This window comes from Halichoeres trimaculatus, unplaced genomic scaffold (genome assembly GCF_033239565.1).
Source record: "Halichoeres trimaculatus isolate MK-OKI-2021-1 unplaced genomic scaffold, fHalTri1.1 fHalTri1_scaffold_2, whole genome shotgun sequence".
Taxonomy (NCBI): Eukaryota; Metazoa; Chordata; class Actinopteri; order Labriformes; family Labridae; genus Halichoeres; species Halichoeres trimaculatus.
Window position 1 is genome coordinate 39,715,836 of NW_027437180.1, and position 27,821 is coordinate 39,743,656.

Sequence of the window (27,821 nt, forward strand, 5' to 3'; positions counted from 1 at the left end):
CCTCTCAGCAGCGAACCATCATAATCACCGTTTAGCGGAGAACTGCGCGTCCCTCCTTCTCCCACATGGACCGGAACCACGCAGCGCCACGTGACCCGGGAGCCCTGGACTGAACGAGCCCCTCACACCGCATCATGGCTGCGGAGGATGCGGCCGCGCGGTCCCGATCCGGAGCCCTGCTCCCCCGCGGGGCTCCTCTCTGTCCGTCCCGGCTGCTGCTGCTCTCCCTGTCCGCGCTCTCCCTGCTCCCCGCCCCGGCGCTCGGGCTGCTCGGCTTCCGTCCGGAGGAGACCGGGGCGGAGCTGTCCGTGGAGGACGGGGTGCTGAAAACCACCGAGGGGACCCGCTTCATGCTGCGGGTCTACTACTCCACCTCCCCGCAGAGGCTCAACCGCACCGCGGGGACCCGCGCCAACAACGCCGCGCCCTGGATCGCCTTCATCGAGGAGCCGAGCCCGGGCAGAGAGGGGCAGGTTCACCCCAAGAGGAACATGTGCATGGACAAGAACGCCAGGACGTCTGACATCGAAGTTCTGGGGTCTTTCAAGTCCGCCTCCAGTCAGAACTCGGTGTTGGTGGAGCTGCTCGCCAAAGACCTGCGCAGGGGGGAGAAGATCAAGTACTACTCCATGTGCGCCTTCGATGGGTCCAAATGGGAGCACTACAGGACCCGGGACTTCTGGGTGGCGGTGACGGAGCGCTCTGCAGTCCCGGATCTGTGGCTGCAGGTGCTGGTGTCGGTGCTGCTGCTGGGGCTGTCGGCTCTGTTCAGCGGGCTGAACCTGAGCCTGCTGGCGCTGGATCCGGTGGAGCTGCAGGTCCTGCAGAACAGCGGCACCGACAAGGAGCAGAACTACGCCCGGAAGATCGAGTCCGTGCGTCGGCATGGGAACTACGTGCTGTGCACCCTGCTGCTCGGCACCGCCATCATCAACGCCTCCCTGGCCGTGTGGATGTGCCAGATCCTGGGCATGACCTGGCTCTCCACGGTCATCTGCGCATTCGGGATCTTCTTCATCGGGGAGATCCTTCCCCACTCCGTGGCGTCACGGCACGGTCTGGCCATCGCCTCCAAAACCATCTGGGTGACGCGGCTGCTCATGGTGCTCTCCTTCCCCATCTCCTACCCCATCAGCAAACTCCTGGACCTCATCCTCAACCAGGAGATCTCCAGCTTCTACACCCGGGAGAAGCTCCTGGAGATGCTGCGCGTCACGGACCCCTACAACGACCTGGTGAAGGAGGAGCTCAACATCATCCAGGGCGCGCTGGAGCTGCGCACCAAGACGGTGGAGGACGTCCTGACGCCGCTCACGGACTGCTTCATGCTGGCCTCGGATGTGGTGCTGGACTTTAACACCATGTCTGACATCATGCAGAGCGGGTACACCAGGATCCCCGTCTTTGAGAACGAGAGGTCGAACATCGTGGACATCCTGTTCGTGAAGGATCTGGCCTTCGTGGATCCGGACGACTGCACCCCGCTGAAGACCATCACCCAGTTCTACAAACACCCGCTGCACTGCGTCTTCAACGACACCAAGCTGGACGCCATGCTGGAGGAGTTCAAGAAAGGTGAGGAGGGCGCGCGAGGGGAGTGTGTATGTGAGAGTGTGTGTGTGTAAACAACATGGACACATCAGAGAAAGCAGTGAATCCCTGCAAACTGTAGGAGCTGACCTGCAGCTGCAGCAGAAACATGTTCCTGTCAGGAAAACTCAAACAGCTGATGGTGTTTTTGTGCTCAGGAGACTTTTTCTCCTTTTCTGCAAAACTCACCCTCACACACACACACACCCTCAGTGCTGCAGAGTGTGTGTTCAGAGCAAAAGCTGAAATCATTTCGGAGGCTCATTAATGTTTGGTTACCATGGCAGTCTGTGAAGATGCTCCTCCTGATCCCTGAGGCTCCATTTTTATCTGTTGCTAAGCAGACTGTGAACCAGGTTTCATCAATCTGACACTTTTTCAACATTCTCCTTTTTTCAGAGAATGATCTAAACCTGGAGTCTGCAACTTTTACTGTCATAGGAGACATTTTTTCCTCAGCTTCCTCAGCTGGATTTAAGTCATTCAGGAGCCACAAAATCTACTTTACCTTCACATTAAAGAATAGTGTGGATATTATCTCAAAATTATAAAAATCTGAAATTGAATGATTATCCAACCAAGAGCCTTTTCGAATTCATGAAATTGAACATGAGATGTCTATTTTTTTTTGTTTTTAATGTTAACATATCTGCAACAACTCCAACAAATTTTTAGAAATATTTGAACAAAAATAGATAAAATATTGAAACAAAAATAGATAAAATATTGAAATAAAAATAGATAAAATATTTAGATAAAATAGATAAAATATTGAAGTAAAAATAGATAAAATATTGAAATAAAAATAGATAAAATATTTAGATAAAATAGATAAAATATTGAAATAAAAATAGATAAAATATTCAGATAAAATAGATCAATTATTTGAATAGAAATAGATAAAATATTGAAATAAAAAAATTAGAAATTCATAAATTAAAAAAGATAAGAAAGAATTTACATTTATAAAATCTGCAAATATTAGAAAATATCAAACACCTTCAAAATAATTCTAAATTGTTGTGAATATAAAAAAAAAAAAAAAAAGGACATTATTATTTTTTTTGTTTTGTGGAAATTCCCCCCCTAAAAACTGAGAAAAATTGAAATTTGAAAAGACTGAAAATATTTCCCTCCCAGAAAATAAAACTTAATACATTTGCAAAAGTTTCAAAAAAATTTAAAATTAAAAAAGGAAAAACAAACAAACAAAAAAAACACGTCAAAAATGTTGAAATTTTAGAAAATATTAAAAATTTGAAAAAAACAACAAAAACAAAAAAAACCGGAAATGTGAGAATTTGAATTTCTTTTTAGAAGGTTTTAAATTTGTGAAAAAAAGTAAAAAAAAAAAAAAAAGTAGAAAAAAAGATAAATGTGTTTTAAAAAAATGTAAAAAATATTTTGTATTCCAAAAATTTGCAAAAATTCCCCAATTTTTGTAAGAATACTGAAACTTGATAACATATTTTAAAACTTACACAACTTTCACTAAAGGACCATCTGTTTTTGTTTGCTAATTACCGTCCAAATGATTTTCAACCATGTAAATTAATCTGAAACGTTGTCTGTTAAATGAATCCATCCACACAGAATTAAAATCTGTATTTTCTTCCAGATTAGTCTTTTTGTAGATGTAGTTATCTTCCCAGGGCTGTAAAACTTGAGGTTAGCCACAGGTGCATGGAAAGTTGGTGGGCTGTTGATGTTGTAGGAGGTGAAGTAGAGCGGTGGCAGGCTTTATTGACAGATGGGATGAAGATTTAGTTCAACTAAATGTTAACGCAGGATTTTATTTAGTGTCAGTGTCTTTAATCATCAATACCAACTGAAAGAAAAGTACGGTCTTTGAGCAGTGTGAGTGTAAAGACGTCTCTAAAGATTTCTGAGTCCGCCCGCTCCGTCCCTGCTTTAAAACATTGATCAGCCTGTTTGCAGAGCTGCTGCAGCTCCTCTCCTCCTCCTCCTGCTCCTCCTCCTCCTGTCTGGAGTCAGCTGACATCCTGATTTATCTTTCAGAGTAAAATGGGTGGGGTGCTCAGCAGCCAATCACAGTCCCCGGTGCTTTCTCTGCTGTGCTGCATGTTCAGGGACTCTGCACAGTCAGCGTTTTTTTTCTGCAGGGTTTGTGATGAGGACAGGTGGGGACGGAGGTAAACAGAGAAGGACACCTTGAGCAAACCTGCGTCTGTTTACAGGAAACAAGCTGGAAGCTGAACATCGTGTTCCTTTGATTTTTTAACGCTTTGACATTTTATAAAGACCTGTAAAAGAAGCAATCCTTGAATCTGAGCTGCAGGGTAATCCTGTTTGTCCAGCCGCCTCAGTCTAACCTCAGCGTGTTGGTGAGGGTTTGTCAGGATCCAGATGAGTCCTGGTCCACTGTCTGATAATCTGCACAGACAAGAGGATTATTCCCTCTGCCTCTCTGTGTGCTGGGCTCTCCTGCACCTCTCCCCCTCTCTGTCTCTGTTACAGCAGTTTCAGGCACTGCGGCAGAAAAACACACGTCCCCTCCTTCGTTTCAACGAGACCCCTGCAGTGGTTGGATGCTGCCTCAGAGAGGCCCTGAGGGAACAGAGCGAGCCGTGTGAGAAGCTGTGAAGTGTGTTTAAACATTTACCAAATCAAGTTCCACTTCCTGGTTTGACTCCTTCTATCTGCACCCTGCGAAAACCTAGACTTTTTAAATCTCTGTGAGGGGAAATGCATGGAGTAAAATTCACTCCGGTGGCCATAACCGCGGGCCGTGTTACACCTTTCTCCTGCTGTGAACAGCTGCAACAGGAGCAGGAGCCAGGGGGAAAACCTGTTCAGCCTAATGGACTCTGCACCTCTCTGCCAGGAGCCTGAGGGAGCCAAAACACACTGAGAGACAGCATTAGCTTCAAAAGTCTGATGATAGACGTTTCAGTCGGGCCAGAAAAGGACGCCAAACTCTCTTTCATCGACAAAAACGAACAATTACATTTAAAAAGAGGAAAATCAAGCTTGTTCTCTTCTATCTTCACTTTCCTGAGCTTTGGAAGGCACCATGTGAAAGGGAAAATTTAAAAAAGACAAAGTCACACTTTAAAGAGAGGGTATTTTGATTTTTTTTTTTAGAGTCTAACTTTGTCCCTATGGTGCTTCTGTATTGTTTTATACATGACATACAGCTGAAAACATTGCAAGTTTCCCCTTACTTTTGTTTTAGAAACAAAAACCCCTTCACTCTGATTGGCCAGGCCTGTCCAGGGGTGGAGCTATTGGCGGAGCTTGGTGTCTGTCCTTATTTGATGACATCATCATTTCAGCAAGTCTTGTGCAGATCTCAAACTGCACACGCTCAGTCTGAACTCCCAGCTTTAGATATTTTATACCCAGGTTTAAAGTGTTGGAAAGCAGAATACCCCCTCTTTAACGCTGAATAACCCCTCTTTTTTTTTTAATATATCTGCAACAATTTCAACAAATGTTAAAATATTTGAATAAAAATAGATCAAATATTTTAATAAAAAAATGGAAACCCATTAATAAAAAAAATATAAAAAAGATTTGACATTTCAAAAATCTGCAAATAATACTAAAAAAAATTTCATACACTTGCAAAAATTTCTAAAATGTTTTGAAATAAAAAAAAATGTAAACAAATTTTATTTAAAGAAAGGAAACTTCATAATTTATTTTTTTGTGGACATTTCCCTCCCCCCCAAAAAATAGAAAAAAATGAAATAAAAAAGAACAGAAAATATTTCCAACCCAGAAAATAAAATCTAATACATTTGCAATAGTGTCAAAAAATTTAAAATTTCACAAAATGTAAAAAAAAAAATAAAAAATCAAAAACACAAAATCTTTACATTCTCTAAAGCAGACTACCCCCTCTTTAAAACAGATTACCCCCTCTTTAAAGAAAATTTTTGACATGACTAAAAAATATTAGAAAATCAGAAGTCTTTATGAGCTCCTCCTCTGGGTCTGATCCTGTTACTCTCCATCGTTCCCACTGTACGGTGTCCCAGGAGGCAGGTTATAAAATATTCAGTGTGCTGTATTTCCAGTTTGTCTCTCAGCCATCTGCTCTCTGTGCTCACAGTGTTTCAGGCCGATCAGTTCACACGCTGTAAACTGAGAGGTGTGACCTGTGGAAAAGGTCCTTGACAGTCGGCACATTTGCAGGTTTTGGCATCAGAAAAGATCATTCCTAACATACGAAAGAGATTCGTCTAATGACGTTCTCTTCTGCACAGCTCGTTACTGAGACCCCCTGATGGTCGTTTCTCTGGATGCTTCCTGACACTGAGAGCCTGAGGTTCCTCATCCTTTAACATGAACCAGCTCAGAGAGGGTAAAATACGAATCTGCTGTCATGACACACAGCTCACACTTCACCTCAGTGTGACAGTGTTGGTCATCTTAACCAAGAGTCTTCAACCTGCGGCTCTTTGACTCCTCTGCAGTGGCTTCTTGTAACTTTAAAAAAATATTATTGAAAAAAGATTTTTTTTATTTTTCTTACAGAGGGTATCAATGATCAAAGACATGGACACTACATTCAATTATGTGTTAAAATTTTGTTGAACTAAATCTGCATCACATCTGTCAGAAAAGCTTTCAAATTTCTGAGATTTTTGCAATTTTTTTACATTTCAATTTTTTGACATTTTTTTAAAATTTAGAAAAAATGTGATTTTTTTGAAGTCTTTTTTTATTGCACAATTTTTGGAATATCTGCATTTTTTTATTTTTTAAATTCGCAAATTTTTGACTTAAAAAAAAAAAAAAATTTTAAATGACATTTTTTAATTGTTTTCAAATTAAATATGAAACTTAATGAAATTAAGGCCACTTCTTTTTTTTTTTTTTATAAAAAAATGCAACTTAAAGAAACTATAAATTTTGCAAATTTATAAAATCTTTATCACAAAATTTTCATTTTTTTTCTAATATCTGCAAATTTATAAAAAAAATAAAAAACTAAGACATGACATGTTATAATTTTAGTAATACAAAAAATGTGTTTTGATAATTCCCTCCCCCCAATTTTTCTATATTCAGGTTTTTTTTAACGTTTTTTTTTGCCTCATTGTGTAGATAAAGTAGATTTTGTGGCTCCTGAATGACTTTAATCCAGGTGAGCTGAAGCTGAAAGGCTAACATAAAAGTAAAGGTTGGCTATAATTAGTAATTAAAGGGATAAAAACTTACAACTCCTCAGCACACCGAGACAGATTTCAGCAAAAACAGCTGTTTTATGGCAGCTACGGCAACTCTCTAGGAACATGAACACCAAAAGCTAAAGCACAACAAAAACAGAACCGCCTGCTACACCTGAGACAAGTCAGTCAGTAGAAGGGAAGTCTGGAAACACTTTGACAAAAACGATGAAGCTAATGTGCAGCGTAAGATATGTGGCGTTGATCCCCGCCCTTCAAAGAGTCTGTGCTCGCCACTGCTCCGATTGAAAACTTCCGATAGCCAATGAGAGGAGCTGACTGGGAAGTGGCCACGGCAGAGAACCTGAACCATGTTTGCCTGTGCGCTCTACAAAACCTGAAAACTAACCAAGTTTTTATGTCTAATGTTCATTTGAGCCACAATCGCTGGAAAAGTTTAGAAAAATGTTTCATTTCAGGACGAGAAAAGAAAAGAAATACAAGACACTAAACGAGTAAGTTTTTAAGTAAATTCAGGCTTCATTTTTTGTCATTTGACATCTTAAAATAAGAAATATTTCACTCTTTTCAGGTTGATATAAAGTCATAAAACTGAGTAGCTGTTGTTAAAGCTGCAGAGCAGAGAAAGAGAAGTTGGTACCTTCATCCCAACACGCTCTCCTCCTCCTCTCTGCCTCCGTCTCTCAGTCTGCTCTGTATGTAAGGCTGACCTATTTAGCCCAACGCTGCTGTGCCAGAACTCTGTGTGTGTGTGTGTGTGTGTGTGTGTGTGTGTGTGTGTGTGTTTGGTAGTAATTGGCAGGCAGAAGGTGTAGGAGCTGAGAGGATCTCACTGAGGTTGGAGCTGAATTGGAGCCAGGAAGAGCTCCAAACAAAGATTCACTGTTTCCTGACAGTTTGTACAGTTTTTCTGAGCTCCATCACTCCTCACGGTGAAAATTATGCAACCATGAAGAGAAGTGATGCAACACGCAACGGCTGCTGTCTGCAGTGCAGCGTGTCCTGGTTAGAGAGAAGGAAAAGTCTCCTCTTGATTCAAGATCAGCCAAGCCTGGGCTTTTATTTTGAAAAGGTTTAAAACATACAGTGGAGAAAATAAGTATTAAATGCGTCAACTTTTTTCTCATCACATTTATTTTCCAAAGATGTAATTCAAACAAAATTTCTCCCAGACATTGGTGTTAACTCAAATAATTCACACATGAAGAGAAATCACAACGTTCAGGTCCATAAATAATGATTATGGTGAATTAAGTACGATAACACAGGAAAAAAGTATTGAAGACGCTAACTGAGACTCATCTAATACTTAGTGGAGAAGCCTTTGTTTGCAATGACAGCTTCCAGAAGCTTCTTGTATGTTTGAACTAATGGCCCACACTGCTCAGGTGTGATTTTGGCCCATTCCTCTGCACAGATTGTCTTTACATCTGGAATATTCTTTGGTGCCCTCTGGTGAACCCTTTTCTTTACTTCTTTCCACAAATGTTCAGTTGGATTGAAGTCAGGTGATTGACTAGGCCGTTCTAACAGATTGATTTTCTTTTTCTGAAACCATTTGAGAGTCAACTTTGCCGTGTGCTTTGGATGGTTGTCCTGCTGGAAGGTCCAGCCACGTCTCATCTTCATCATCCTGGTGGATGGCAGCAGATTCAGATCAAGAATTTCCCCATACATGGCTCCATTCATTGCTCCGTCAGTTATATGAAGTTTGCCAACACCATGAGATGAGAAACAACCCCATGCCATGATGCTTCCACCTCCAAACTTCACTGTTGGTGTAGTGTTTTTTGGCTGATGTGCAGAGCCATTTCTCCTCCAAACATGGTCTGTAGTATGACAGCCCAAAAGTTCAGTTTTGGTCTCATCTGACCAGACAACATTCTCCCAGTATTCTACAGGCTTGTCAAGATGCTGTTTAGCAAACTTTAAACCAGCTTCAACATGCCTTTTCTTGAGGAATGGAGTCTTGCGGGCTGAGCGTCCATAGAGGCCATGGTGGTGGAGTGCATTGCCTATTGTTTTCTCTGTAACAATCGTACCTGCTGCCTCCAAGTCTTTCTGGAGCACTTTCAGGGTGGTCCTTGGCTGGTTGAGTCCTCTTCTGACTATCTTTCTGACTCCCTGGTCAGAAATCTTCAAGGAGCTCCTGTGCGTGGCCTGTTGATGGTAAGGTGGTGCTTCCTCCACTTGTGAATAATGGCCCCAACGGTGCTGACTGGAATATTCAGGTGCTTTGATATAAGTCTGTAACCAGTTCCATTCTGATGCTGAGCAACAATCAGGTTGTGAATGTCTTCAGAGAGCTCTTTGCCTTTACCCATCATGAGGTGTGTGCTATTTAACTGCTTGGTGAAAAAAACACCTTTTTTATAGGACCATCAATTTGCTCTAGCCCAGCTGATGTTGGTTTGCACTAATTGGAAGTTGAAGTAATAATTACTGACAGATTTCAGGTGGTATGGTGCATTTCCTGTCCAAAGTATACAGCCTTTCCATGGCGTGTTCAATACTTTTTTCCTGTGTTATTGTGTTTAATGAGCCTTAGAAAAAGCGCTAACCCTTTATCATAAAAAAAGAAGAAATTAGGTCTTAAAGCAGCAGCATGTACCTCGGTACGGTACCTGTAAGTTTTATTAAAGATGAGCTGAAGGCTGCAGTGCATGGATTATTAATTATTCCATTATCTTTGGGAACGCCCCTGAGATTTCTCCTGCACACACACACACACACACACAGTTCCTCATCGTGGTGGAGGTAAACACAGCAGTAGCCGCAGACCCTGGAGGCTCCACCTGAGCGTTTTAAAGTGATGGATTGTGTTTCTGCATCCAGCGTGCTCTCTGTCTGTGTGTTTGGGTTTTAAATCCTCCTCCCACTCGGTTCCAGCTCCTTCCTCTGCTCCTCTCGCTGAGCTCTCCCACTCTGAGTGAGTCATCGGGCACAGGAGGAGGAACAGCTCCTCTTCAGTCTAATCCTAACCCTCCATGTATGAAATGTCTGTATTATTTACCCCGATGCAGCTGCAGAGCGTCAGCAGAGACTCTTCACGCTGGCTTTAATCTCCTGAATCAGAGGAGATTTGGGTCGATAAATAAAAAATGAAGTTCAAAGAGATCTGTGCCTTGAATAAAATCTTTTCAGGGCTTTTTTAAATGTTATTTTAGCAGTTTAACATCTGAGCCTCGAAATGCCTTCCTGGACTTTTTTTGGGCATTGAACTTTCAATATTAGGAGTTTACACACCATCAGTGATGAATTTCACTCATATATTACCGAAAAGACCTGGGACACTGTTCAAAAAGAGTTACCACACATTACAAGCCTTAATCAACACAGATAATTACACACAGGGGGTAAAAACTAGATAAAGAGAGCTTCATTCATCCCATCTAACGTTACCTTTCTTCACAGGAAGTTGCTCCTTCAGTCTCAGAATCATGGGGAAACCTCAGTAAAAGTTTTATAACCAGGGAGGGTCTTCTTTTTATCTTTTTTTAGAAGAAATCAGCTCCACTTAACACAAGTCTCCTTTTACTGTAGCTAGGTGCCGCCCTTTTTCGTCTCTTTTTCATCATTTTTGTATTTTGAGTGGATCATTACTTTGTTTGGCTCATTTGTTGGTCGTGGACACCAAACTTTTTGTGGCTTCAGTGATATTTTTACTACTTTTTCTCCTGTGTTTGTCTGGAGATCCTACATGTAACCATGGCTGCATTGTTAACATGTTAAATCAGCTGTTAGCAACCTGTAGCATGTCAATGCTAACTGGTGCTAGGCCGGATGTTTCCCCACAAGGTGAGGAGAAGGAGGTGAGGACGACGTGCTGGTTCTCAGGTGTGAGCTAAGAAGTGACGACATGGACCTGTCCTTTCATCCATCGTTATTGGGAACGTAAGATCTATCTCCAATAAGATGGACGAGCTAGCTGTGCTAACCCAGCAACAGAGGGAATACCAGAAGGCAGAGTAGCATCATGCTATTCACAGACATGGCTAACGGAGCTAACACCAGACACCAACACCTGAATTTCCCCTCTAGGAAAATTAAAGTATTTCTTTATTCTATTCTATTCTCTCTGTGCGCTCCTGCCATCCATCTGCTCCGCACTCTTGTGTGTATTCGCGGGCTTCCTTAAATGCCTGAGTGAAATTACCATAAAAACCACAAATCGACTGAAAGAACAACGTCTCAGCTTTCACAAACTGTTGAATTTTTCTGGTTGTGCAAACCGTTAAGGAATAACGGTCTTTCGAAGTGGGATATGTTGGTGCCGACTGTGTCAAAGGGTTAAGCGGCCGTTAGATTGGACAGTTCAGCAAGCCCAAGGGTCTTCAACCTGTGGCTCTGGAGCCTCATGTGGCTCTTTGACTCCTCTGCAGTGGCTCCTTGTAGCTTTAAAAAATATAATTGAAATAAAGAATAGTTATTTTTCTTACAGAGTGTATTGATTATTAAAGACAGTTACACTAAATAAAATAATTCCTTTATATTTTGTTGAAATAAATATTCACCACCTCTTGCACTGACGCTTTCATTTTTTTATTTAAACATTTTTTTTGCAAATTTTGTCTTTTTTTTTTAATTAAGAAAAAAACTTTTTTTTACAAGACTGCAAATTTTTGAACATTTTTACAAATTTCATTTTTTTTGAGTTACTGCAAATTTTGACATTGATTTGAAGTTCCTTTTTTTAAAAAAAATGCATTTTTTTATTTTTATATTTTTTGAAAACACTTTAAACTTTTGAAACTTTAATTTCTTTTCATTATTTTTTTTTTTTTGCAAATTTCTGATTTTTGGCAAAAATTTAAAATTTTTCAGAACTTTTGCAAATTTTGACACATTTCTTATAAGTCAATTTTTTAAAAACATTTTAATTTTTTGAAATTTTATTAATTTTACAAAAATATAGCATTGTATTGAAATACTAATACTTGCAAATTTATGACATCACACTTTTTTATTTTATGTAAAATATCTGCAGACTTATTCAAAATAAAAACTAAGACATCACATGTACAATTTTATAAACTCACAAAGACTTCTTGTTTCGATAACTATCACTTGATTTTTAATATAGTTATCATTTTATCCTTTTTTTGTTTTTATTGTGAAGATAAAGTAGATTTTGTGTCTCCTGAATGACTCTAATCCAGGTGAGCTGAGGGAAAACAGCTTCTATCAAAGTAAAGGTTGCAGACCCCTGAGCTAGCCTCTTCTGCTAAGTGGACCCAACCATCATACCCCTCTTTAAATCAGTCGTTAATTGCGACCTGGTGCTACGATTGTTAGCATGAGATGGAATGATGACCTCATCATTTCAGCATCATTTCGGCTGGGCCTCAAACACCAAGGACTGCTCAAAATTCCAACCCCTCCAGAAGTCCAGCCAATCAGAAGGAAGGGGGAAGCCTTAAAGAGACACTACCCAAAATGAAGTGTGTCAGACAGAGGCTGAAATAAGGGTTTTCTAAAACACCAGGGAGAAAAAATAGTGACTTTTTTGCAACGCACATCACCTAAAGATCAGAATGACTTAAAAAAAAAAAAAAAAAGCACAGCACCCCCTCTTTAAAGTATTCAAACTGACCTGATGTGTGTTGACATCTTCTGCAGGAAAGTCCCACCTTGCTATCGTGCAGCGCGTCAACAATGAAGGAGAAGGCGACCCTTTCTACGAGGTGATGGGCATCGTCACGCTGGAGGACGTCATCGAGGAGATCATCAAGTCAGAGATCCTGGATGAGACGGACCTCTACAGTACGCGACCAGCGCAGAAAGACGTGAGAGGACGAATGTTTAAGGTCGTCATGACGGTGACGTGACTCTCTTCTGTCTGCAGCGGACAACCGGACGAAGCGGCGCGTGTCTCACCACGAGAGGAAGCAGCAGGACTTCTCCATCTTCAAACTGTCGGAGAACGAGATGAAGGTGAAGATTTCCCCGCAGCTTCTCCTGGCGACGCATCGCTTCCTCTCCACAGGTAACAGCCAATCAGCTCACAGCTTCTCGTCTCCTGCTTTAATCTTTAAATCAAACTGATAGAAAAAAGGTCTCCTCCTCCTCCTCCTCCTCCTCCTCCTCCTCCTCCTGTCAGAGGTGGAGCCCTTCAAACCGGCTCACATCTCTGAGAAGATCCTGCTCAGGCTCATCAAACACCCCAGCGTGGTCCAGGAGCTCAAGTTTGATGAGAAGAACAAGCGAGCGCAGCAGCACTTCCTGTTCCAGCGCAACAAACCCGTGGACTACTTCATCCTGGTGCTGCAGGTACGAAACCTCCAGAAACAGGAATCCAAGCAGGAGTTTGTCTCATTTTGAGTAAAATGTTTCTACTGAACTTTACTAAATTTCTTTGAAAAAAGTAAACTAAATTTTTGCACCACATTGGCAGATTTTTTTAACCTTTACAGACAACTCCAGCATCATTTTTTAATTTTAATCCTCAGAACCTCAAACAATTTCTGAGCGTGTTTTGCTTCTGTCACATTTTTACTCACTGTGGTCTCATTTTTCTCTGTAAAAGTGAAGTCCAGCATCTCTATAGATTCAGAAACAAGCATGACTATAGGCTGATGTAACTAAATTATGTCTTTATGCAGTGCAACAAAATTAAAAGCTATCATTCATTCAAAAAGAGAAACAAAAATTGATCAATGAGAGGCAATTTTCAAAGAATTTTTAAAATTTAAGTACAGAACATATATATATCATTTAGGGCTTTTTTGTAGCAGTAAAGAGTGTAAAATTATTTGTTTTTAACAGAATTGAGCTAGAGCAAATAGTTGATTTTCTGCAGATTTTCAAAGAGGACGTGTGAATGAACGCGATGTTGATGGCAGTCTCACAAAATCATCGATTTTTCCAGCCGTGCTGACGTCACACGTGATACATTCAGGGACCGTCGGAAACTCGGAAAGCTGCTCAATCTGCTGAATCTGTAACTGTCTTTAACAAAATGAGCATCTGTTGCTCCACTTCTGCTCTTAGCATTCACCAACACACCAGATGACAGGCCCAACTCAACTCCAGGGGAGATCTACCAAAAGCTACAGTTATAGCGCCACCTACAGGCCTGGCATGCTTACTATGGAAACTCAGATTTTGCATTTTGGGCCTCAAATACAGAGAGACTGGGTGACTCCAGGACAGTGACTTTAAAGCATGGCAACAGTGGAGGAGGCTTCTGGAGTGCTTGGAGAGGCCTTAAAGACACAGTAGCCTCTGAGGCTTTTCAGGTTGAAGCTGAAATGAGTGTTTTATAGACATCAGAGTGAGATCATCACGAGGGTTTGTGGGGTAAATCACGTGAATGAGGCCTGGAAACGAGCCGTGTCTTTAAACGACCGCCCTCACACGCTGTCCCTGTGTCTCTCTTCAGGGTCGAGTCGAAGTGGAGTTTGGGAAAGAGGCTCTGAAGTTTGAGAACGGAGCTTTTTCCTACTTTGGAGTCCCAGCCATCATGCCAGCAGGTACGGACATTTCAGAAACAATGCTTGTGTGAAAAGTGGCAGAGAAAAACCCCAGAAATCTGAAGGACTGTGCTGTAAGTGGAGGTAAAGTCTGGGTGTGTATCTGTTTGTTCACTTTAAGAGCTGAAGCCAGATCAGAGTGAATCAGACTCTCCCGAAATTTTCACTCCTGGCATTAAAAATGCTCCGTACAGCTTAAAGTTTGCAAACGCTTCCAAACCACAGAGCTGCCAAGCTCCTGAATGCAGCATTCATCGAGTTAAACGACTGAGAGGAGGAAATCTTTTCAGCCGAGCCGAGCTTTTTCCACAGGGTGAAATAAGGTAGCATCATCACCAGCTCCCTGCAGAGAGGAGACGAAGATACCTGCTCCTTTCTACTTCAATTTTTTTTTTGACATTTTCCCTTATTTAGAAAAAAACATTTTTTAAGCCTATTCAAATTTTGCATTTTTTTGCATTTTTTTTAAATGTCTACAACTTTTTGCAAAATATTTTAATTCCATTTCTGAAAAATTTTGCTACTTTTTTTATTTTTTTTTTTAAGTTTTAAGAAAATCAAGCATTTTTTTAAAAAAATAACAATATTATCTTAAGTCTTTGTAAAGTTATGAAACTGGCAAATTCTTGAAATTTCCATTTTTTTGCAATTTTTTTATTATATTTGCAAATTCCTTTTTTTGAATGTGCATTTTTTTTGTAAATTATTTAAATTCCATTTTTGAAAAATGATGCTACTTTTTAAAAATATTTAAGTTTTTTTAAAGTCTAACAATTTTTTGAAATAACAGTTTTTATTCTATGCTTTTGCAAATTTATGAAACTGACAAAGTCTTAAAATTTTATTTTATTTTTTTTTACAAATTATGAATATTTTTGAAAATTTCATTTTTTGAAAGTACAATTTTAGCAAATTATTTCTATTCCATTTTTGAAAAATGTTGCTAATTTTTGACATTTTTTAAGTTACTTAAAAGTCTTACAAATTTTTTGAAATTACAATTTTTATTTGATGCTTTTGCAAAACTTATGACACTGGCCAATTCTTTTTTTTTTTTTTTTTTTTGCAAATTTTTGAATATTTTGGAAAAGTTCACTTTTTGTATGTGCAATTTTTGCAAATTATTTAAATTCCATTTCTGGAAATTTCTGCTAATTTTTGAATAGCTCCCTGCAGAGAGGAGGGGGGGGGAAAATACCTGCTCTTTTACTCCTCTGAATGAGAGAAATAAAGGTGTGTGTGTGTGTGTGTGTGTGTGTGTGTGTGTGTGTGTGTGTGTGTGTGTGTGTGTGTGTGTGTGTGTGTGTGTGTGTGTGTGTGTGTGTGTGTGTGTGTGTGTGTGTGTGTGTGTGTGTGTGTGTGTGTGTGTGTGTGTGTTCTCCGCAGTGCACAGATCCCCGTCCCGCAGCAGTGGTCTGGACCGCTCGGAGTCGATGCTGTACGGAGGGAGCATGGGGCAGCTGAACGGAGGAGGGAACGTCTACCTGCCGGATTACTCTGTCAGACAGCTCACACACCTGCAGATCATCAAGGTACGGCTCTCATCGGCTGAGGTCGCCTCACCAGATAACATCCTAACCCCTCGTCCAAACATGGTCCATACTAGGGATGTCATGGAAAACTTTGTGTCATCTGAAAAACACTCACAAATATGGGTTTGAAAAGCGTCCAGCTGCACTTATCGGCAAATGTGTGTGGACGGAAATATTTTCAAAAACCAACGAGGGGGAGGGTACTCGTTTTTGAAAATACCCAACGACGAGAAATCAGTGAGTGGATGGAAGATGTTTTAGAATAGAAAAGAATAAAAAATAAAAATTGTTAGCCATGTCTGTGAATAGCATGATGCTACTCTGCCCTCTGGTATTCCCTCTGTTGCTGGGTTAGCACAGCTAGCTCGTCCATCTTATTGGAGATAGATCTTACGTTCCCAATAACGATGGATGGAAGGACAGGTCCATGTCGTCACTTCTTAGCTCACACCTGAGAACCAGCACGTCGTCCTCACCTCCTTCACCTCATCTTGTGGGGAAACATCTGGCCTAGCACCAGTTAGCATTGACATGCTACAGGCTGCTAACAGCTGATTTCACATGTAAACGATGCAGCCATGGTTACATGTAGGATCTCCAGACAAACACAGGAGAAAAAGGAGTAAAAATATCGAAAAGACACAAACAGTTTGGTGTCCATGACCAACAAATGAGCCAAATGCAGAGATGACGAAAAAGAGAGGAAAAAATTACAATAAACAGACACAGAAGGGAGAGCTGCAGCCACAGGCAGCCACAACCAACAGGGCGGCACCTGGCAAAAAAAAGGAAGTGGAGAAATCCAACAGAGGGTTTAAAAATACAAGTTATGACTAAATTCTCTGATAGTTGAGCCAGAAAACTCCTCGGATGACTCCACGATGGATCACGTTTCTGACAAACTGACCACAGAACAACCAGACATTTTTATGCTGCCAACACTTAGAGAACAATAACTCGTCTGGATGAACAGAGCTTCTGTTGCCAAAAGTCTAGTTAAGCACATTTTCGCACAAATGTCTTCTTCTGACCACAAGCAGATCAGATCTAATTTTTGACTTTAACCAGCCTCTAGTGGCCACTCCAGGAACTGCAGTGTGTTGTTCTTCATCATCAGAGGTCTCTGTTTGGTTCCAGATCACACGCAGTCACTACCAGAATGCCGTGACAGCCACACGCATGGACAGCTCTCCGCAGACACCGGACGCTGACACCCGTCTGACCGAGGAGCCCCCGCCCACAGCGCACTCTGCCACCCTCATGCCCCCGCCGCACACCACCACCTCAACCCTCATGCCCCCACCCAGAGAACTGGGCCGGCCTGGCTCGGCTCGGACGAGAGGGCAGCAGTCCAGCGTCCCTCACAGCACCTCGCTGCTGAACGAGAAGAACCGCATCGTCCGTAAGTATCCACAGCTCAGATCATGTCCAGGGGTCTTCAACCTGTGGCTCTGGGGCCTCATGTGGCTCTTTGACTCCTTGGCAGTGGCTCCTTGAAGCTATCGACGAAATGTTATTGAAGTAAAGAATTTTCTTTCTTACAGAGGCTATTGATGATTAAAGACACTGACTCTAGATAAAATCATGTGTTCACATTTTGTTACACTAGGTATGCATCACATCTACCAATAAATTTTCATTTTTTTTTAGATTTTTGCAAATTTTTGAAGTTTTTGAAGACTTTTTCAGTTTCAAATGTTTTAAATTTTTTCCTAAATTCCTAAAAGAAAAAACATTATTTTAAGCCCATACAAATTTTTGAAAATTTTATTTTTTTTCATGTCTGCAATTTTTGCAAATTATTTAAATTCCATTTTTGAAAAGTTTTGCTAATTTTTGAATATTTTTTTAAATTTTTTTTAAAGGTCAAGCAAATTTTTTTTGAAATTCCAGTAATATTCTCTTTTTTTGCAAATTTATGAAACTGGCAAATTCTTGAGATTTCATTTTTTTCTAATTTCTAAATCTATTTTTGCAAGTTTCAGTTTTTTAAATCTATTTTTGGAAGTTTCAGTTTTTTAAATCTATTTTTGCAAGTTTCAGTTTTTTAAATCTATTTTTGGAAGTTTCAGTTTTTTAAATCTATTTTTGCAAGTTTCAGTTTTTTGAATGTGCAATTTTTTTCCAATTATTTGAATTCCATTTTTTTTTGTAAAAAAAATGATTTGAAATTTCAATTTTTTGTTTATGTTTTTGCAAATTTATGAAACTGCATAATTCTTGAAATTTTAAATTTTTGAATATTATTGCAAATTTCATTTTTTGAATGTCTGCAATGTTTTGGAAATTATTTCAATTCCATTTTTGAAAAACTGCGCTAATTTTTAAAAGTTTTTCTGAAGTTTTTTGAAAGTTACACAATTTTTTTGAAATTCCAGGAACATTTTTTGTTTTTGCAAATTTATGAAACAGGCAAATTCTTGAAATTTCAAATTCCTGCAATTTTTTCAGTTTTTTTTTAGTAATTTGCAATTTTTTAAAAGAACAATTAAACTTCTTGACATTAAATAAATATTTCAAATTTATTAAATTTACTTTTTTTTCTATTTATAAAAATATTAGCTAATTTATATGTTTATTAAAAAAAAAACATGACATGTTTAGATTAGTATTCACAATACTTTTCTATGAGTAGAATTTTATACACTTCTTTGTCTTTAAGATGAAGTAGATTTTGTGGCTCTCATGGCTTGAATGAAAGTGAAGTTTGCTCATGTCAGTGTGAGATGATCAGAGGCATCAGGGGCGGACGCAGAAAACTGCTCAGAAAATGAGTTCCTCAGAATCCATTAGGGTGTTTCATTCAGGATAAATGGAGTTCAGTAACCTCAGACACTCAGAGACGCTTCGAGAAGACGAAAGAGGCGCAAACAAAAGAGAGAACTGACAGAGAGAGACGACAGCTCGAATATAAATGAGACGAAAACAAACAAGATGTGGAGTCTACGTGACAAACACTTTTCCAAACACCGTGTTGAAAACTAAATCTCTTCATGTGTCTGTTTGTGTCTGTGTCCCTTTCGTTTGTGCTGCAGGGAGTAAGTCTGACGGCCAGAAGAGCCCGAGTGACTCTGTGTTTCTCAGGATGGATGAGATCCCCTACATCAGAGAGGACAGGGTGGAGGCGGAGCCAAACACAGGTAGGTCTCTGAAGACATCAATGCAGACTTGAATCAGAAAAAAGACCTGCAACCACTAAATATCATTCAGGAAAGTAGTTTCTCAAAGTTAAAGAGGGGTTATCGTGCTTTCTTCTTAGGCTTTATTTTGTCCCTCTGGTGCCCCTGTAGTATCGTCACATGATTTACAGCTCAGAAAATCCACTACGACATTTATATACGATCACATAGTTACCCTGTTTTAGCTGCTGTCTCTTTAAGGCTCCTTACTTCACAAACCCCCCCTCCACTCTGATTGGCCAGCTCTCTGGATGCCTGTTAGGGGCCAGAGCTAGCGGCAGACCTTGGTGTTTCCAGACGTATTAAGGGATTTCTGCTAAATTATGAAAAAGTAGAGGTTTGAAAATGTGCACACGCTCAGTCTGAACATCAAGGATTGTTACTGGAAAATCAGAATACCCCCTCTTTAAAGCAGGATACCCCCCTCTTTAAAGCAGAATAAAAAAATTTGAAAAACAGGAGCTGGGTGGAGCCATGACTTTAATTTGTCCTCCACTGAGACTAACGCTGGTTATTATGTACAGGGTCATGACGTCCTCTCTCTGTTTGTGTCTCCCTCTCAGACGTGGCCTCCGTTCCCATAGAAACGGACACTTCTCCTTTCATCAGCAGCATGTCGCTGAGCGGCTCAGAGGACACACTCGGGAAGAAACTCCTGCTCAAACTCAGTCAGTCCCACACACAGACACACACGTTAGTCTCTCTATACTCATTGGGTGACGGTCCCTGGACACGAGCCCCAGCTTTAATTTCACCATAAAATACCAGACGTTAACCCCTTAAATTCTCTGATAGCGGTGGCGTGAGAGAATCATCTAAAACCTCACAAAGACAGGAACACACTCGCCTCACACACAATGACACTCTGACCGCTTATTCACCAGCGCTTTCTATGCCTCTCTTCTTCCTCTATAGAAAACACAGCCACACACTGACTACACACACACACACACACACACACACACACACACACTTTACCTACTTAGGATTCAAATGCCGTCTCCCTGAGGGCCGTACCAGTCATACGTTTTTGCAGGCTGCTTTAAAAAGCCAGGAAACTTCACAGGAATCTAAAAGTAGACACAAACTGCTTTAATTTAAAATGTTTTGATGATTTATCACCTTTACCTCAGTCTGCTGTGTTAACAGAGTCTGTCAGCACAAAACCTGCAGCCTAGAGCCTCACCGGACCAACACTTCTTCATATTTCTGTCCACATCATCATCATCAGCTGAGCAAACAGGATTAAAGAGGATCAGTTTCAGCTTTTGCATCACACAAATCACACATCCTCTGTCCTTTGATAAACAGGAACAGGAGCAAAATATTTTCTGGATTTCATTCTGGTTTAGGAGGCTCGTCGAAAAAACGTCCTTTTCCATCCGCGCAAGAAACTAACGCATGAATTTCTTACGCCAAAGCGGCACGTCACATTGTACCCAGCTAATGAATCCAACAAAGAAGAAAAACGTGACACAGCAACAAAGAGCAACGATGGAAAACATCCAGTCCAACCAATCAGAGCACAGCAGTGTTTCTAGCTCCACCTTCTGGGATCAGTATGTCTGGCACCCCAACAGAAGGAAACCAAGAAGTGGGACGGTACGGGTCAGTAATTCGGGGACCTGTCCTAGTTTTAGCCAAAAGAAACGTCACAAAATGTGTGCCGCACCGAGACGAACCGAACCGAACTGAACCACTTGGTGGAAACAGGCTTTTGTTTGACGACCTTTTTGATGACGTGTCCTGACAAGTCTCTTGGTCGAAGTCACCTGACCTGGTTGTCTCCCCCTGTTCATTGCTGCAACTTTTGATGATGAGCATAAAATCACACTACCAGCCAGCATTAGCATTTAGGCTAACTGTAGGGTCACACATGCCTGTGTCTCTTTCTTACTGCCCTCTTCTGGTCTGGAGGTGTAGTGCAGGTACTGTCATAGCCAGACAACTGGACTCGACTCGCAAATTTGATGACTTGAAACTCGACTCAACTTGAGGATAAAAAACTTCAGACTCGACTCGACTTGAGACAAGCTGAGCCTAACAACTCGTAGCATGTTCATCACGCTATGGCTCACACTTTGATTGTTATTCTTTAGGAAGGTGGATAAAGGACCCTATGCCAGCAAAACAAATACACGTGGCCAGGCTCTATAGGCAGCTAAATTTGTGCCTGATGATAAATGACATGTAAAAAATATAAATAAACCTCTCCGTTATAAAATTAATATATGGTTTAATCCATGCAGAGCTGCAGACTAATCTGATGAGATTTTTTGACATTTACTTGAGGAAGATAAGGTTTCTGTTTTGAAGATATAAACCTGAGGTATACACCACTCAACATCCTTGTGACTTGACTCGACTTGAAAACATCTGTGACTCGAATTGACTCCACCTAACAACTTCTGTAACTCGACTTGACAATCTTTGTGACTCCAGTTGACTTGCCAACCTTAGTGACTTGAGTTGACTTGACCCAAAATGACTTTCCAACCTTTGTGACTCGACTTGACAGCCTTTGTGACACGGTTGACTTGACATCCTTTCTGACTCGCCTTGACTTGACAACCTTTGTGACTCACATTGACAGCCTTTGTGACTTGACTCGCCATGACTTGACAGCCTTTGTGACATTAATTTACTTGACTTGACAACCTTTTTGACTCCACTTGACAGCCTTCGTGACTCGACTTGACTTGAGTTGACAACCTTGGTGACTCATGTTGACTTGAAAACCTTTTTGACTTGACTTGACTCGACTTGACTCGACTTGACTCGACTCGACTCAACTCGACTCGACTCGTCACAACTTGACTCGACCTGACTTGCCCAAACTTGAGACTTGGACCAAATGACTTGCTACTTGCTCTGGACTCCGATCTGAGTGACTCATATCATTGTCTGGTCTTAGCTTCTTCATTCCTTAGTAGGCTGATCTGAATGTTCAGCAGGATTTCAGACCAAACAATATGTCCTCAACTGTGACTCAACTGAACTTGACTTGACAACCTTTGTGACTCGCATTGACAGCCTTTGTGACTTAACTTGACTTAACTTTACAACCTTTGTGACATGAATTTACCTGACTTGACAACCTTAATTACTCATGTTGACTTGAAAACCTGTGTAAGTAGACTTGACTTGACAACCTTCTTGACTTGACTTGATTCGACTTGACTTGACTTGTCTTGACTTGACTCGACTTGACTTGACTTGACTTGACTTGACTCGACTTGACTTGACTTGACTTGACTAGACTTGACTCAACTTGACTTGCCCAAACTTGAGACTTGGACAAAATGACTTGCTTCTTGCTCTGGACTCTGATCTGAGTGACTCGAACCATTGTCTGGCTTCTTCATTCGTTACTGGGCTGATCTGAACGTTCAGCAGGATTTCAGACCACAACAATGTGTCCTCAACTGTGACTCAACTTAACTTGACTTGACAACCTTTGTGACTCGCATTGACAGCCTTTGTGACTTGACTTGACTTGCCTTGACAACCTTTTGTGACATGAATTTACTTGACTTGACAACCTTTTTGACTCCACTTGACAGCCTTTGTGACTCGACTTGACTTGACAACCCTAGTGACTCATGTTGACTTGAAAACCTTTGTGACTAGACTTGACTTGACAGACTTTGTGTCTCATCTTGTCTTGACAACCTTTTTGACTTGACTTGAATCGACTTGACTTGACTCGACTTGACTTGCACAAACTTGAGACTTGGACCAAATGACTTGCTACTCGCTCTGAACTCCGATCTAAGTGTCTCGAACCATTGTTTGGCTTCTTCATTCGTTACTGGGCTGATCTGAACGTTCAGCAGGATTTCAGACCACAACAATGTGTCCTAGGAACCATTTAGTTTTCTGATGATTGGTTCCTGGAACCTCTTGGGACCAGTTTGTAGTCTTGGTGGTTCCTCTGGAGGTGGGTGGAGCTGTAACATTTACTGAACTGCTCCTGATGACTGTATCTTGTCTCCTCAGGTCATAAGAAGAGGAAAAAATCCAGAGAAGGAGAGAAAACACCGGAGGACATTTCAGAGCAGCCGCTGGTGAAAACCTAGCAGTGTGTGTGTGTGTGTGTGTGTGTGTGTGTGTGTGTGAACTCTCCATCATCTGATGGTTCTTTAAACTGTGGGAGCTGAACTATCAGAGTTTTATCTGACGACGTCACCCTCCACACGCCCCCTCTGTAGGACTTCACAAACTGGATCCAGCACCAGGGCTGAACCCAACACGCTGACGGATCGTACCATTTTAAAGAAGTCTGGGGGGGTGCAGCTTTTGGCAATACGCACTGAACGGTAGCTTATCATCTTCACGGGTTTTTCTTGCTGATGCTTGTGTATTAAAGAGGAATGTACACGTTTATAGAAAAACAGAGTTTTTATACACTCTCATTTGTGGAGCTGAAGGGAGGAACAGGACGTGACGACGCGCAGGAGGAACCAAAGAGGACGCTGTTTTTGTACATACTGCTCCAGGAGAAGCTGCTTCGTAAATCACTTTATTAATGCTTGCTCATAGCGTTTAATCTGTTCTGGAAAATGTTTTAAACTCAGAGAGATTTTCACATCCAGACTGGGCCTGGGGGGGGGGTCTTTAAGGTCTGCAAACGCTGATGACGATGTGACGAAACGTGAACTAGCAAAGAAGAATTAGCAAATCTAAGCTACATTTTGTGTTTTATCATTTTTATAATATAAGGCTGTGAAAATGAGGATGGCCATTTGTTGGATTTGCTGCATGTGGAGGTTATGTTTGCTGAAATCAGACGGTATTTTAATGAAAAAACATCAGGTTAGCATCTGGCTGCATGGATCCAAACCTGGATTTACAGGTTACTGGATGGAGCTGGTGGATTTACATTTTAAGTAGATGAAGCTTTAACCGCTGCAGAGTTTCTCCAGCGTGGATTTACCGCTGACAGCAGAGCTTTAGGAGGCTTGGCTGCTCTTTCGCTTCTGCTGCAACCTGATCTGCAAACATTTAGTGACTGAAATACAGGAAAACAACAAGAGTAGGAGGGGTTACCTGATTTCTGAGAGAGGATGACTCCGCCCCAGAGTCACAGCCACCCTTTCTGCCTTTGCAATGACAAAAAAAAAGAGTGTATATGTCAAATAGAGCTGAGAGGATTAGTCAACACACCAGCTGACTCATTTCTAAGAGGCAGAAATGGACCGAATGCTCTCTGTGGTGTCATCTTTAAAGCCTCTGTGAGGACTTTCTCAGTGATCTTCAAACAGACTCACTTTGATACATCAGTCTGTTCGTAATCCACGATTTAACATAAGATTATCAGAACCAAAAGTGTCCGTTTCTCAGTTTTGGAGCCTAACTGTCAGACAGAAAAAGGACAGAAGAGCAGAAGAAAGAGAAACAGGAGAGAGATAGAGCACGAGCTAAAAGCTAAAACACAGCTAAAGGCTAAATCACAAGCTAAAGGCTAAAACAGGGGCTAAACACAGTTTAAAACACAAACTACACGCAAACTAAAGGCCGAAACAGGGGCTAGAGGCTACAATTTGGGCTAAAGGCTAATAAATAAGCTAAAGGCAAAACCAAAGGCTAAACACAGACTAAAGGCTAAAACGGACTAAAGTCTAAAAAATAGACAATGGCAAAAACAAAGGCCAAACACAGGCTAAATATGGGCGAGAGGCTAAAACACAAGCTAAACACAGGGTAAGGGCTAAATTATAGGGTAAAAGCTAAAACTGTAGCTAAACACAAGTTAAAACACAAACTAAAGGCTAAAACAGGGGCTAGAGGCTACAACTTGTGCTAAAGGAAAACATACAAGCCATAGGCTAAAACTTAGACTAAACACAGACTAGAGGCTTAAACGAGCTAAAGGCTAAAACACAGGTTAGAGGCTAAAACACAGGCTAAACATGAGCTAAAGGCTAAAACTTAGACTAAACACAGACTAGAGGCTTAAATGAGCTAAAGGCTAAAACACAGGTTAGAGGCTAAAACAGGCTAAACATGAGCTAAAGGCTAAAACTTAGACTAAACACAGACTAGAGGCTTGAATGAGCTAAAGGCTAAAACACAGGTTAGAGGCTCAAACACAGGCTAAACATGAGCTTAAGGGTGAAACATGGGCTAAAGGCTTAATCAGGCTTAATTTGTGCTAAAAAGCCAAGACACAAGTTTAACACAGGCCAAAGGCTAAAACACAAGGTAAGACAGGAGCTAAAGGCTAAACTACAAGTCAAACATGGGCTGAAGGCTTATTAGGCTAATTACTAAAACGGCTTGGGGTAAAAACACAAGCTAAAAGCTAAAACAGGTACCAAAGACTCAAACACAAACTAAAGGCTAAAACAGGTGCTAGAAGCTACACACAGACTAAAGGCTAAAAAGGCTAAAACTGACTAAAACAAAGGCAAAAACTTGAGCTTAAGGCTTAAACAGGCTAAATATAGGCTAAAAGCTAAAACATTTGTTAAACACAGCGCAAAGGCTTAAACACAGACTTCAGCAAAGGCTAGGACACATGCCAAAGGCTGAAGGTAAAAACACAGGCTATAAGCTAGAACATGGGCTCAAGGCCAAAACACAAGCTAAAGGCTACAGGGCTCAACAAAAGTAAAAACACAAACTTAACATGGGCTAAAGGCCAAAACTCAGGCTAAACACAGACAAAAGGCTAAAATAGTGTAAAGGCTAAAACACGGGCCAAACACAGGCTAAATGCTCAGACAGGCTAAATACAGGCTACAACACAAGGTAAGACATGGGCTAAAGGCTAAAACACAGGCTAAGACATGGGCTTGGGGTAAAAACACAAGCTAAAAGTGAAAACACAGACTTAAGGCTAAAACTCAAGTGAAAACACATGCTAAAGGCTAAAACAGAAGCTAAAGGCTCAAACCCAGGTTAATGTGTTTATACTGATGTTTCCTCCAACCCACAGTCAGCAGTTATTCTGCAGTGGTCTGTTCAAACATGAGAGTCTATCAATAAAATGAAGAGCCAGGTTACGTTAGCTCTGCTTGGTGAGGTTGGAGTTGGTAGATGAGCTCTGGTAGGACAGAACCAGGATTCACTAACGTTACACGTTACAGACACGTCTCAGAGCACCGGGCTGTGAGGAGAGAGAAATATAGCAGCTGCTAAACTACGGTACAAACTGAGTTCACAAAGTTTGATTTTCACCTTTCAAACAATAAATAAAGACCTTACCTTGTCGCTTTGCATCCTGGGAAAAGTTGACCTGAACAAAGAAAAGTTGTGCTAAAAGGATGATCTGCTTTCCAAAACAAACGCTCACCTTGGAAAGAGTCAGTGGGTGATGGTGTTCATGGGAAATGGAGTCTTTATCCTGGAAAAACTGGACAGATTCTCCCCAAAGGTGTCACTGCGATCATCTCCAAACAGACGGTCCTCACAGGGATTTTAAAGATGGTTTGTTGCAGCATGTATGACCTCTAGAGCTGCAAAGGGCAAGATACTGATCAGAGGTGTGTAGGGTAATCCTTTTATTAAGCGGTAATCGATGATTGCGAGATGCATTTTTTAAGAATCTCAGATGTGAAGAATTAAAGCTTCTTCAGTTTTTAAAACCTGACAGTGGTTGCTTTGGGTTTGGATGTTAAAAAACAAATACATACAAGCAGAATGTGAGATTTAGAGAAAGCTGGATGTAGATTTTTACCTGTTTTGTAACATTTTATAGAGCACAGGACAGATTCCTAACTCAAGAGTCGACTTTGAGCTGGTGTAAATCTTGGTTTTTAGGTCTTTGGTCACCTTTTCTGAAGACACTCTTTATATCTACAGAGCTCGTTTTGGGGCACACACACTGCAGGTGTTGCTTTCTAACTCTTCCTGCTCTCACTGCATGAGGATGGTAAACTTTAGAGTCATATTAAGATAGATTTAAGTCAAACCAGAGTCCTTTTCCTCTTTCTCCAGCTCCTAAACTTGCAGCTTCGTCCCGTTTTGTGTTTGCATGCTGCTCAGAGGAGGAGGCTGGACGGGCGTGGCTGTGTCCGTTTGCAGGAGCAGTTTGTGCCTCTGCAGCAGGAGGAGGAGGAGGAGGAGGAGGAGGATGCAGAGAAGGGGGAGGCAGAGGGGATCTTCAGTGTCAGGTCTGACAGATGTGGATGGATGCTGATAGAAATATAATCTTGTTAACTTCCTGTTGTGGGTTAACTCATGGAAACGCTTGCAGGCTTTTATTTTGGCGGGTCATGTTTGTTGTTAATGAGCTGGATTTGTTTTATCTGGAGGTTTTAAAGGTCTCAGCCTGTGTTTGCGTGTGAAGAAGTTCCTCTGCAGAGAGTCTGGATGTGATTGAAGAGGAACGTCAATCAGGACGCGTCACATTGTTACGCTCAGTAATAAATTCGTCCATTAGGAGCCGCTCCCCGCTGTATCGGCGTTTAAACACCCCCATCGACCCGTCGCAGGCCGGGCAGAGGGAGGGGGGCTTCAAGGCTCGTCCCATTGGCTGATTTAACAGAGAGGTGGAGAAGGGGGGGAGCATCCCTCCTGGGTGCAATACATCAAACCTGCTGAGTCACTTTGCTGCATTGGAGCGCCGAGCACGGCCAATCAGGATCATCCTTTAAGGTCAAAGACAGATGGCGTGTGATGCTGCTGCAGGATGTGGTTCACGTTGATGGATCTGAGCTGATTCTCTGAATCTTCACTCAGAGAGACAAGTGTTTAACGTTAATTCTCGTTTTTCCTGTGGCTGATGCTTCGTTAAAGTTCTGTTTCTGCTCTGTTCAGATGTTCAGGAACAGGAAGTGATCGCTCAGTTCTTTATGTAAAATAGAAAGAGTATGTGATGGTATTTTGCATCAAAATACACAGAAATATAAAGATCCACATGTACTGAAGATACACAGTCTCTGC

The 27,821-nt window shown here is 41.3% G+C and overlaps 1 protein-coding gene across 2 annotated transcripts; it reads left to right on the forward strand.

The window, feature by feature from the left end:
* Positions 1 to 27,812, forward strand: LOC141801678 (metal transporter CNNM1-like). Of its 2 annotated transcripts, XR_012599423.1 has the most exons (11): positions 1 to 1,575; positions 12,369 to 12,512; positions 12,595 to 12,735; positions 12,850 to 13,019; positions 14,131 to 14,221; positions 15,608 to 15,753; positions 16,891 to 17,155; positions 18,789 to 18,893; positions 19,496 to 19,600; positions 22,932 to 24,914; positions 25,009 to 27,812. XR_012599423.1 is itself a non-coding variant. In XM_074684824.1 (10 exons), the coding sequence occupies exons 1-10, from the start codon at positions 135 to 137 to the stop codon at positions 23,009 to 23,011; spliced, it is 2,688 nt and encodes an 895-aa protein (XP_074540925.1). In that variant the 5' UTR covers positions 1 to 134; the 3' UTR covers positions 23,012 to 24,922. The 2 variants fall into 2 exon arrangements, 1 of the variants encoding a protein (XP_074540925.1); XM_074684824.1 differs by lacking the exon at positions 25,009 to 27,812 and having other exon boundaries at positions 22,932 to 24,922.
* Positions 27,813 to 27,821: the final 9 nt, after the last annotated feature.